General features: G+C 41.9%; 1 protein-coding gene across 19 annotated transcripts in view; it reads right to left on the minus strand.

The window, feature by feature from the left end:
• LOC126326569 (patronin) overlaps positions 1–13,511 on the minus strand; it is a 377,528-nt gene extending 364,017 nt beyond the window's left edge. For 14 of the 19 annotated variants that reach the window (XM_049995785.1, XM_049995783.1, XM_049995781.1 and 11 more), the window contains exon 1: positions 12,716–13,169. In XM_049995785.1, the coding sequence (XP_049851742.1) occupies positions 12,716–12,787 (72 nt within the window). In that variant the 5' untranslated portion in view covers positions 12,788–13,169. Of the gene's footprint in view, positions 1–12,715 lie in introns of all 19 variants that reach the window. The other 5 variants (XM_049995784.1, XM_049995773.1, XM_049995777.1 and 2 more) reach the window with 4 other exon arrangements.
• Positions 13,512–13,752: the final 241 nt, after the last annotated feature.

Below are 13,752 nucleotides of genomic sequence, written 5' to 3' on the forward strand. Positions count from 1 at the left end.
TGACTCGGTGTGGACCCCCTTTTGTGCTAAACGAAACTTTAATGCGCAATAAGTAACGTAATTTCTTTTTCTTCTGTTTTTGAAATTATGTACCGTCACTGTTCTCTTAAGATAGCTCTATTTTTTCCGTAGGCAGCGTCTATCTTTCCCCGATTCTACAGCCTTGCAACTGTAGTTAAGCCGTATCTGCTTGGCCATTTTGCTCTTTCTGTCCATACTTTGACGTCTGTACTCCCTTTTGGCAGCTTCATTTCCTGCATTTCTAAATTTTCACCTTTCATTAGTGAAAAGCTCAATACCTCGGGTGTTATCCAATGATTTCTATTAAGACTTCTTTTTCTTCCTGTTTAATCCTACGAAACCATTATTTCATCTATCAAAGCTATCCATTCGTCTTCTGCCGTACTAATTTCCCTGCTTCTCATCTTAAAATCTGATACCGAAATCCCTGTCACTAATTATATAACATGCCTGAAGCTTTCTGTTGTGTCTATGTCTCTTCCACGTGCACACCCTTCTTTGATAATCTTTAAATCAGTTGTTGGCAAAGATTATTTTACGTTACGTGCAAAATTATACCGGCCGGCTTCTCCTTTCATTCGTTCCCCGCTGTCCATGTGCTATTATTTTTGCATTTCTTTCGTTTCCTACAGTAGGATTCCAGTCTTTCATCACAAATGTTGTGTACTTTAACACTCTGAATAATTTCTTTTAACTAACCATACATGTTTTCATAATGGCAGAAGTAAAGCTGCGAGGACGGGGCGTGAGTCGTGCTTGGGTAGCTCAGTTGGTAGAGCACTTGCCCGCGAAAGGCAAAGGTCCCGAGTTCGACTCTCTGTCTGAAACACAATTTTAATCTGTCAGGAAGTTTCAATCATACATGTATTAAATATCTCTATGTGAAAAGCAAGTAGGCACATGAACATGTACTATAGTGGCAAGTGTGTGCTTTGTGTATCTTGGCTACGATAATGCATTCACTATGCTGTCGATAGTATCTTATCCACATTCCTACTTTCTGAATCATTATTAGACTGACTCTAGCATTACCCCTACTTGCTTTTGTATTTATAGCCCTGTACCAACTTAACTATAAGCCCTGTTCCCCGTGTCACTGCAACTCACCAATTCTCACTATAACTTCAACTCATCCATTTCCCTCTTTAAATCTTCTAGCCTACTTTATTGTTTAACGGGAAGGATTTTATATGCAGAATATTTTACCCAAGATGACGCAAAATCATTAAGCCACAGAGCACAGCTGCATGCCTACACGGGAAGTAACGGCTGTAATTTTCCAGTTTCCCCTTGCTTACAGTCGTTTGTATTCTCAACATAACACGGCCATATTGGCCAATGTTACAATGCTATATCAGTCAAAAAAGTCCAGGATGCTGCCGGCCTCGATACTGAAAAGGCTACTACCCCCTCAGGAAGCGTAATATTGTCTGACTGTTCTCTTTAGATGCCTCTCCGTCTTGGATGCACCTATTGTATGTATATCTGTTCTGTTGAGACACACATATCTTTGCTCTTTTCAGATGCTAACCCTCTTCAGGTACCATAGGACTGTGTGGCCTCTCCAGAGATACCTCTCCATTTTGGACGCAGCTACGGAATAGTTAAATGTGCCGTTTGTGTACTCTTACCTTTTCTCCCACCTTGCAACTACTGATTACGCCGCTACCCCTCTTCAGGAACTACAGGACTGCCTAACCTCTCTATTGGCACCTCTCCATTTCCCTTATCTAATGAGGCAGTAAACGTTCTGAGTGCAATGAAGAGTTCATGGCATAAGGAGAATGGTGCTCTGTAAACCTTCAAGATCGCATTTCTAGGATGGAATCTCCTGGTTTGAAAAGTGTCGGATGAAGTGTACTGACGTAAATAGGGCTTTTGCGTAAAATAAAGACATTCCTGAAAAAAAAATCACTGCCAGCCCGGCCGAGAAGTTATTTAGCACTATTCACTGAAGGCTATGTCGTTAGAAGAAACAATGTAGGATAAACCATGGAAGATACACAAGAAACAGACGACAGTAGACTGAAAAATCCTCTAACCTCTGAATCCGTAAGCTGTTGGTTGGTTGTTTTGGGGAAGGAAACCAGACAGCGTGGTCATCGGTCTTATCGGAGCAGGGAAGGATGGGGAAGGAAGTCGGGCGTGCCCTTTCAGAGGAACCATCGCGGCATTTGCCTGGAGTGATTTAGGGAAAGCGCGGAAAACCTAAATCAGGATGGCCGGACACGGGATTGAACCGCCGTCCTCCCGAATGCGAGTCCAGTGTCTAACCACTGCGCCACCTCGCTCGGTAAACCGTAAACTGTATATAACTTATAAACCTTATACACTGCGCGCACAAAATCCACGCGATACCTCCTAATATAGCGTCGGGCCCCCCTTCGAACGACGTAGTGCAGCAACTCGCCGTGGTATTGACTCAAAAAGTCGTTTGAAGTCCCCTGCAGATATACTGAGCCATGCTGCCTCTATAGCCGACCACAATTGAGAAAAGTTCCCAGTGCAGGACTGTGTGTACGAACTGTCCCATCAAAGTCCGATGAAATCCATGTCGGGCTATATGGGAGGCAATCATTCGTTCGAATTGTCCAGAATGTTCTTCGAACCACTGGCAAGCAACTGTCGCCCAGTGGCAAGCCGCATCGTCATCTGTAAAACTATTTCCAGTCAATGAACTGTTCAGTTGGACCAGAGGACCTAGTCCGTTCCATGTAAACATGGCTCATAACATTAAAGAGCCACCACCAGCTTGCACAATGCCTTGCTGACAACCTGGGTCCACGGCTTCGTGTCGTCTGCGCCAGCGCCAAACCCTACCATCAGCTCTTACCAACTTAAATCGGCCTCGTCTGCCCAGGTCAAGGTTTTCCAGTCGTTTAGGGCCAGCCGATGTGGTCTGAAACGCAGGACGCGCTGCAGGCGATGTCGTGGTCTCATCAAAGGAACTCGCGTCCGCTGTCTGCTGCCACAGCCCATGATCGGATACGTTTCGCGTCCCTCTCACATTGATTTATAAGATTCTTTCACGCAGTGTTGCTTGTCTGTTTGCAATGACAACTCTAAGGAAACGCCTCAAGTCTCGGTCGTTGAGAGAAGGCCGTCGGCCACTGCGTTGTCCGCGGTGAGAGGTAATACCTGAAATTTGGAATTCTCGGCACACTCTTGACACTGTGAAACTCTGAATACTGAATTCAGAATGATTTGAATGTCCCAAAGCGTCTAGCTTCAACTGCCATTCCTCGTTCACAGTTATTAATTCCGGTCGCGTGGCCATAACCGCGTCAAACATTTTCACATGAATCTCTTGCGTACAAATGGCACCTCCGCCAATGCAATGTACTTTTATATTCTGTGTACGCGATACTAAAACAATCTGTATATGTGCATATCGCTATGCCATGATTTGTCACCTCAGGATAAAACTTGCACTGCTTAAGACTACGAGAGACAACGCAGTCTCCCGTGAAACAAGATTAAATGGCCTTGATGGCGACAGAAATTGAAAAAAGAAGGCAAAGAAGAAGCGCTAAGCTAGTCACATACGCAGGGGCAGGCCGCACGTGGTCACCGTGTGACGTGGTGGGCTCAAGGCGTCGGCGAGAGCAAGGTGCGGCGTCCCAGATAGAGCTTGGAGCGGCGCTCCCATATGAGGCGTCGCGTGGTCGTCGGCGTCGCCGAGGCGAGCCAAGGTCACGCCTCCGCCCGCCCACTGAGCTCTTCGTAAGCCGCCGCGCGAGGCTTTCACTGCTGACTTACTTTGCCTGTTGCCACTGCTCTTGCTACAAGAAACTAATCACTTGCTACCCGAAATCACCAACATTTATCCACCAAACTACACTGAGGTGACAAGTCACGGGGACCCTCCCAATATCGTGTCGGATCTCCTTTTGCTCGACGTATTGTAGCGAATCGAAGTGGATGGTCTCACGTCGTTGGGAGCATCCTGAAGAAATATTGAGCCATGTTGCCTCTATAGCCGTACAAAACTGCGAAAGTGTTGCGGGTGCATAATTATCTCCACGAACTGACCTCTCGATTATGTCCCATAAATGTTGGATGGGATTCACGTCGGGAGATCTAGGCGGCAAAATCATTCGCTCGATCGTCCGGAATGATCTTCAAGCCGTTCGGGAACAATTGTGGCCCGATGACATGACACATTGTCATCTATACAACTTCACCGTTGTTTGAGAACATTAAGTCGATCAATGGTCGTAAATGGTCTTCAAGTAGCCAACCATAACCATTTACAGTCTATGATCGATTCAGTTGGGCCAGAGGAGCCAGTGCATTCCGTGTAAATACAGCCCTCGCCATTATGGAGCCATCACCAGCTTGCGAAGTGCCTTGTTGACGTCTTGGGTCTCTGGCTTTGTGGGTCTGCGCCACATCCGAATCCTACCATCAGCTTTTACCAACTGAAATCGGGACTCATGGGACCAGGTAACGGTTTTCCAGTCGTCTAGGGTCCAGCCAATATTCTTGCGAGCCCACGAGAAGCGCTGTAGGCGATGTCATGCTGTTAACAAAAGCACATGCGTCGTTCATCTGCTGTCAGCCCATTAACGCCACATTTTGCCGCACTTCCCTAACGGATACGTTTTTCGCACGTCCCGCATTAATTTCTGCGGTTATTTCGCAGTGTTACATGTCTATTAGAACTGACAACTCTACGCAAACGCCGCTGCTCTCGATCGTTAAGTGAAGGCTGTCGGCCACTGTTGTCTGTGGTGAGAGGTAATACCTGAAATTTGTTATTCTCGGCACACACTTGACGCGGTGGATCTCGGAATATAGAATTCTACGAAGATTTTCGAAATGGAGTGTCCCATGCGTCTAGCTCCAACTACTATTCCGTATTCAAGGTCTTAATTCCCGTCGTACGGCTGCAATCCCATCGGTCACATTTTCACATGAATCACTTGAGTACAAATGATAACTCCACCAACGCCCTCTTGAGTACGCGATATTGCCGCCGTCTGCGTATGTACATATCGGTATACCCATGACTTTTGTCACCTCAGTGTATATTATTATTGTACCACTTCCGCGTGTTCTGCCGTAGCACTATGTTTATCTAGAAGCTCCCAAAGCGTGCTTGCGGGAAAGGAATTCTCAACACTGTTTATGAAGTTTCATGCATACACGCCAATATCGATTACGGAATGCTTTTCTGGCTACCACATTTCCTCTTCCACAATCGGTTTTCGCCCGTATGTAAGCGCTCACACACGGTTGGGTTGTTAGGTTCAGTCTTATTTTAAAAAATGTTGGCTAATCTAGAGAAGCAATATTTGATTGAGGAAGAAGTTACACACCTACCATATTGAAGCAAAGAGAAACGGGTATCATGCTCACTACAGTGGGAGCAAAGGACACCACACGCGAGCGGCGGGTTGCAGTGATTATCCACAGACCGCTCGTATGAGGGGTTAATCGCAGAACGCCGCAATCGATCGATGGCCGCTCTTAATTCTCAAGCAATATGATGAATCGCAGGCGAGGGATCGGTCATATGGCAATATAGATGAATGGAGGGATTCGTTTGTCTAGTTACTAAGAGTCGTTCTCGAGTTCCGCACTGTTTGGCTAAACCCATGGGAAATGAGGAATGTATAGTTATTTATGAAGGGCAAACCACTCTGAAAAGTTAAGCTGAAGGCAATGTTGGCATGACTTAAGAAGGAATACAAAACCAAATCAATGGTTTTCTTGGATTCTGCAATTTGTGTTACAGAAACAGAAATTCATACGAATCACAACAATATACTGGGGTGTCCAGCTGATTATTTTGAGTCCTTACGGAACAACTACACGTATTACTAACCTTAACTTCTACCAGAATGGGGAAATATTAAGTAAACATTTTAAATTAAATGTCGAAGCAATACCTAGTCTTCAATTATACTTAGGTTAAGGGCTTGTCATTCCATATAATCTATTACCTCTCCCACAAAAAACTTACAACGCGAATGATGGGAAGAGTAATGCTGCTTTGATGCTTTATTTTCTTCAAGTATTGGTCCACATATGGATTATCAGCTGCCACTGAAGGTAACTATAGTTAATTATCCATATTAAAACTTGGCGACAGCGGCGTAAAAAAAATAAAAATGGTTAAAATAGGTTGGTACACTACAGGTGTGTGCCGCGATCGTGGCGAGTGACATATTGCTGGCGATATCGCTGCGATACGTCGCTCCAGTGTGCGACTAAACCTCAGCTTCCCAGTGGCCACTCGTATGAAACAATTGATGTGAAAGTAGATGTTTGACCTGGGTAGCAAAAACGGTCCAGATCTAAACATGGTAGAGCAAAACGGCTCCCGAACTTCGTCTTCCGGATGCTATGTCGGATATAAACAAGGAATAGGACTTGTCTATCCTTGGGAGAAGCAGCATTCTCCAGGATCTCTTCTTGTCCGTCGTCCTTTTGGTTTTATAGTGCAATGAATTCATCCTAATATCTGTTAGTATCTTCTCCGTGCTTTCACCTTTCATATATAGTTCCTCGAAAAGCATCATCACTATGCAGTCTCATCACGGAATGCCCACGTAATTAGTTTGCTATTAGTAACGCCTCGTTGACTTCATATTTCTGATTAGCTCCTTTTATATTCACCCACATCCAACCTTTTAATTCGTCTAAATGATGGTTCCACGTCTTCACAATACCCATGGTTTAGTACAAAATAAGGCAACGTTACAAACAAAACACTTCACAAACTCTTTCCTTTCATATTCATCTCTCAAAACTTTCATTTGTTGTTAGTGTTCTTGTTTTCGCATTTCATACAGATCTTTATTTTGCATTCCAAGTACTTAAAACGGCCTTAGTGTTGTACAGTCTCCCCCCTTATTCACACATTTATCTTCATACAATGTTATTAGTGTTCTTGACTTCCTTCAAACTGTTACGTATTGTCTCCTCCTAAGAATGACTTCCAGTAAATCTAAATCGTATAAAATTTTATTTCCACCTACAGCTATTACTTCGTGGAGATATTTCTTTACCACTCGTTCATGATAAATGTTGAATATAACAGGCAATAACCCACTTATCTCAGAGCCATGCGGTAGTTCGTCTCTTCCCACTCTGTTTTTTTCCTATTCCGACTTTTTTTGTCACACACAAATAGCTCATCATAACCTTTCTTTCCAGCAGTCTCCATATCCTTGGTCCACTTCACTCTATTAAACACATCTAAAATAAAGCTAACACAGCCTTGTCGTTGTCAAGATATGTTAGCAACTATTCTCAGAAGTTCAGCACCATCCTTAAAATGCCTGCAGCGGTTCGAACATCTTTCGTAGAAGAATGATATAAATTGAAGACTACTTTAAAAATGAATTTCTCATAAAGCTATCAATTCCCACCAATTCTGCGACAAACAGCATAAAATCCATATGCTACTTTACTCTCAACAGAACAGTTTAACAGATCGCATATGTCTTGACCGCAACAAATTTTGTCACAAGGGTGCGGCTATGTACTAAAATTGTTCCAGAACATATTCAAAAGGCTTTGTGTCTTTCATTCTATTTACATACAATGAAACACTTATAAATATTGTAGCAATCTACTGTCGTTGTACTGACATTGTATTAAAACGCTTTTGGGGCGCCTCAATGAAGTTCTGTGCTACATAATGCCTATGTAATGGCTAAAAGGTATAGAGAAAGCATCCATAAACTGACTGCCAACTACTGGCTCTTGAAACGGTAATTTTAGCCAGGGAATGACTAAACTAGCGTACTGAAAGGTCCATGCGCAATAGAGACAAAGAAGAGAAACAAAAATGCTCGGAAACTTCGCGAATAGTCGAGCCACGCTGTGCCAAAGTTACGAGAAACCTGCACGTACACTCATGACATAGCTTTCCTGGCGCCGCTCCTTATCAACCAGTAACTTATTTACACTTGTGCAAATGATAGCCGTGCTGTTCGATGACACCTACGCCACAATTCTTTGTAATAATACTCGTCGAATTAGTGCCTGCTCTCGACTGCTGTGCGCCTTCTTTCCAAGGCGGTGACGCCCTGGTGACTAACGTGCTCTTCCTGTCTTGCAGCTACAGCGCGCTAGCAACCATGTCTGAAATGCAAAGAATAAGAAATTATAAGCTCTCTGAGAAGACTGTCTCAGATGCAGCAATCTTGCCACTTTATGGCTGGGCGTACCCGTTATTCAGTAACGAAAATATGACTGACAGAACCGGAAAACTTTGCTGTTTCATTAGTTGCATACACTAAATCATGAATCGTTTATAATCATCGAAAGTTTTCCCACTAAACTACAATTTCAGCATTTTATTAAAATTTACGAAGATAAGTTTAATATTTCAACTGCGGAATCCTCCTAGTCTTTGGTATTATGAAGAGAACTATGAGAAACTAGTCTGTCTACCTGGAACATGGGCAGACTCATTCGTTTTGTTGACGCTTCCAATCAGCTCCGACGAACTTTTTAAAAGCATTTTACGTAAATAGGGTGGAAGAGATGCAAGATGTGATCTGTAGTGTTTGCCTCGTGCACTACAGAAGTAACACTCCAAATGTTTCGATTTCGCAGTCTTCCTTGCAGAAGAAACAGCAGGGCCCCAAGAGATGATTCGTACCTGTCTAAGACACAATACACATGTTTCCATTATGAGTTTAAATGGTCGCTAGGAAAATACTAATGTATAATGCGTAGAGATTAATCTAGTCTCTCCTTATTGCATGATAAAAATACTGACCACCGAAGGGCTTTCATAATATATATCAGGCGAGAAGAAGGATTGGAGCATGTCCACTACCGAAGACGAGGTGTTTCAGAGACGGTGTAAAAGTAGTTCAGACTGTAGACGGCTAGCTTTCAACAGTATCAAGCAGCCATACAACTTAAGAGATTTTATGACCAACGAAAAAAGTAAATTTGGATACCGGATGTTGAGTTTAACATTGTAGCTACTGAATGCGATGACCAGACCGAGTCGTCGTCCACGTAAAACGAGCTGTTCCGCATTAATATCTATGCAACAATACGGACTCTAAACCAACCGTTCTCAGGAAATTTTCAATTTGTTGTGTAAACAAGCAAAATTCTTTAAAACCAGTGGGAAAATAAAGAAAACATGCTATGGATAACTTGCTTTTCAACAGATGGAACATTGTCGCGGAGAAGCAAAACTGTGTAACACCAACCCAAGCGGAACAAAAAAAAAATTCATGAAACATAATTTACGAGTAATGAATACTCGTTCTATGAAGAGGGCACTAAAATAAGAACTCAATTTTGCTAAACTAGAAAGATAAGACGAACGACGATTTTCTATTTTCGTAGCTGATATTGCAAGGAGCACGTGTTAGGACAGATAAATGTCTGTCACTTTTCTTGCTGTACCACGCTGTAAAACATGGTATCAAAGTTGGTTTTGTGGCTCTACCTAGCATTCTAGCATACAGACTGATCTCCATATCAAAGAATAATACCTGAACTAAAATACGAACATATTGACTGACGCTGTTTTTATTTGCTCAGTTTCCTTAAACTGAACACCCCCCCCCCCCTCTTCTCACACACACACACACACACACACACACACACACACACACACACGACGGGCAAAACGTGAAAAATAAATGGGGAGAAATTAATCTACACAGTAAAACAAACTCAGTGAACCAAGACTTCCTTTACTACAGAGAGAGAGAGAGAGAGAGAGAGAGAGAGAGAGAGAGAGAGAGAGAGAGAGAGAGAGAGAGAGAGAGAAATCGAATAGAAGTTTGAAAAATCGCATGGCATCGATCCCAAATTTTCTTATATGGTATCGTTATTACTGCAACTATTATATCATTATCAACAATAGCATGCACACATTCTTTTTGCTGTCGAAATGGGGCTGAAATCCTAAAGTGCTTTAATTAATTCAAGCAACGATTATACATTTTCCCATGAACTGCCTATGGTCAGAAGTACCACAATTAAAGTAGAATATCACATTTTCCGTGAGAGCGTACAGGTTCACGGCGTCAGTAATCAGACGATGTACTCCGTAGGCCACTGCCCTGGGCCAAAACACCTGTTACTGTGACATAGTAATCAGTGATGGTTTAGTGTTCTTCCTAGCATTGGATAATGGTATCTCTGAAACAGAGGCAGCGAGCGAAGCATTGCACCGTCCTTTGAACTCAACTTTGGTCCAGAGTTTCGTTCGATAAACTGAGCACATTTAACACTGTATAAGAACCCAATATTTTCCACAGTTGTGTAGCATGTTCGGCTTCTACTAATTATTTAACGAGTAACTAGCAGCCCAGAACATAATGTGCCTATGATACTGCGCGTCGTAGTACTACATTAAACAATTTAAGCACCTGGCATGAAATGTGGTGCTCAGTTAATTTCAGTTCATTCATCTAGGCGAATGACGGGCTCGATCCTCCTGTGTTCGTGGCACGCACAGATGACCGCTCGCATCAAGATTGTTAGCAGGTGTGTGTTCTCGCGGGTTCATATTCAGAATTTAACTGATGTGATGGAATGTGGAAATAGCTTCAGAACGCCAGTTGTAAATAAATAGCGCCGAAGACCAGAGCTGCTGACATGTTTAGTATGAGGGCCAATCCCAGAAAGACGACTTCGCTCCCATCCCAATATAAAAACCGTACTTTATAAATTAACAACAATATCATGACTAATTCGGTTACTATGAAGTACAAGAGTTCAAAAGTATCGCCAGCCTGAACATGGTAAGACATGATTCTTCAGACATCATGACCACTACGTTACTGTATTTCTTTCAGTCAACAATGCTAGTTTGTTAGTACTATAGGTTGCTTTTGTGATCTGGTGGCATTGTACGTTGCTGTCTGAATTAGTACTGCAGAAAACACGCAGGGTCTGAGACACCTGAAAATCCTTGTAGGGATCACTTTCGTAGACTGGGCGCTACTGGGATACGGCAATGATCCGACCATGCCTTTGTTGAGTAAACCATGCTAGTTTATCGTAATTCCATTTGAAGAAACCGTAGAGAGCCAACATCAGGAGGCACAAAACAAGAACGGCACAATTCACAGCCACTTGTGTTACAACGAATTTCGCAATCCAAATGCAACATCGGTTTGTAAATAATACTTATTCAAAAACAAATTTTGCAGAAAGGTTCTCATTGGCTACTACTAAAATGACAAGGCAATAAGAAACTATTTGCTCCAAACATTTCTCAGCAATGTTAACAAGTAGCCTACATCACGTATCTTGCAAATTACCACTATACCCTTCCTCGCTCGATCCGTGGAATATATTTACAGGTCCTTAGTTCTAATAGGTTCTTTTCTTTTAGGTCTCCAACAGAATGTTCAACAGTCAAGAGTGTACAAGCTGGACTACTCGTCAAACAGATGGACCTCGATGTCGTGGATGTACGCAAGGAAGGTTTATCAAGCCACAAGGTGACACACAGGTACACAGAAGTGTAACACCTCACTGCGACAAACTTATGCAATATGATGATTTTTTGAATATTTTAATGATGATAATCAACCATGCTTAGCCTTAGGTGATCAGGATCGTTGCATTAATATTAACCACACAGGCCTAATTAGAAATGTGAATCTGCGACAGCTACTGTGTTAGTATATGGCCACTTTGTAGGCCTTGTAAGAAATATGTGGAACAATTGGCACATTGTGGTTAACACCCGACAGACTTGAGAAATTGTTCTGAACAAATAAAAATTTTTTGTCTACAGCGCATGTGGAAACGATCTGTAAGGCACACAAAGCTTTTTGAAAGCAGCAAGTGTCAAAGTGTAAGCGTGTGCATGTGATACCTGGGATTCCACGTTGCAGTAAATACTAACTAATTATTTTATACCTTACTAAGCTTTATGTCTGTGCACCTCAATCATGATTTCAGCTACGCGGCTGCTAATGATTTTGTCTCAGACAACGAGAAAAAAAAAAAATCACATTTACATCTCCATTCAATTTCTACGTGTGTAGGGCACTGTAAAATGAGCGAACAATAGGGCTTATAGTAGAAGCGCATGCACGTATCTAACAAACCTGGTGCATGAATTATAATAGCGAAGTTATGGTGCACACGTGTTCATGTAGATAATGTTATCATCTGTTAAATGTTGAAACAATAACAAAAAACATTTATTATTCCAAAGTAAATAATCCATAATATGGGGGCAAAAAACACTAAAGATTTGCTATTTTAGATACACTGCAGCTGAAGTAAATTAACTCAGTGTGTACTAGTACCAAATGTAATAAGGGAGTGATAAATGCAATTAGAATATTCAAATGAAGAGTCATCCAGGACTTAACCAACCCAGCTCTGAGCAGATCAAAAGGAAATCATTATAATTCACAATATTGATACCTAATGTCTAAGAGATACAACTATTGCATATGTAAAGACAATTTCATCATAAACTAACACGAAGTCAGAATATAAAAACTTAAACTGTATTAAGTTTTTTTTATACAGTTCGCCGTTCTCGGTAGTGTTTTCACTGAAGACTAATATTAAGTTTTAAGATTCTTTGTCATTCGATTACCAACTGTGTCAGACGTCCAGAATAAATAGTGCTTTATATCACCTATCACGTACTCCATAACCAACGTCGCTATCGATCTTCCAGAAGTCTTCGGGCAGTGCTGTTCACATGAGGACGGAATACAATGAAACATACCTGTCTAGTGTCATACGCGTCCTGCAACTCCAAACTGGCACCAAGTCTGCGTCGGTCTTCACTTCGATCCATAATGCTATCATTCACTCTTCAATATCACCGTTACTCGAGCGTAAGCTCTCAGCTGAAAATAATATAAATATACCACTCCACACTCAATAACTTTCACAAGTCATGATCAGCCCTTCTGTCACCGAAACGCCTTGACCGACCTACACACAACATTTGACAGGCACTGAAATATCATTCAAACTGAGCCAATCTGAAATCTCCGAGCGCGGTTTTCTGCAGTCGCTAAATAATTAATGTAAAAACACGCCATTTTAAAACATCGGAGAAACACAGAACAATGTCATTTAACATCCTCTGCAAATCCACTTCCCCAAACTTTAATACCTCCCACAATACAAAGCTAAAATGGGAGAAATACATGTACTGGGCAATACCCTCTGAGCCAGAGACTTTCCACACAATGTCAAAGCAGTTCACAAACTTGAAGATACGCCACAGCTATTGACATACCAAACATCAACAGTATATTACGTCAATGTATCCGTCACGACTAGTCAAATTTCGAGCAATCGTATTGCTCTTCACGGGGAAAAGATTGTATGTCATACCTGTAAAAATTATAAAGGAACAAAAACTGGGAAAAGTTTTAATTACGTGAACTGTATTTATCTTTAAATAGATGTCAATGTCGTGAAACTTCTACGTTATATGAGATCACAACTATTCTTGGGCTAAAAGACAAATTCACACCTAACCTCACGTCACTTCCCGACAAAACATTAGACCACACATTACAAATGGCTGCATTCATACAGGCCGTGAACGTCACGTCACGTCAAAGTTTCTCCAGAAGAAAGCTTAGAAGGTGACATTGGTAGGACGGAGGAACTGTGCCTGTTAACATCGGAAGTTAACCTGTGCTCCTCCCGCGCAAACCTATAATAGTACAATTTTGTACTTTTGTTTCTTCATAATATTTATTTTCTTTTCTCTTATTTTCTTTTTTTTTCTTGCCAAATTACAAA

The sequence above is a fragment of the Schistocerca gregaria genome, chromosome 2, assembly GCF_023897955.1.
Source record: "Schistocerca gregaria isolate iqSchGreg1 chromosome 2, iqSchGreg1.2, whole genome shotgun sequence".
NCBI lineage: Eukaryota > Metazoa > Arthropoda > Insecta > Orthoptera > Acrididae > Schistocerca > Schistocerca gregaria.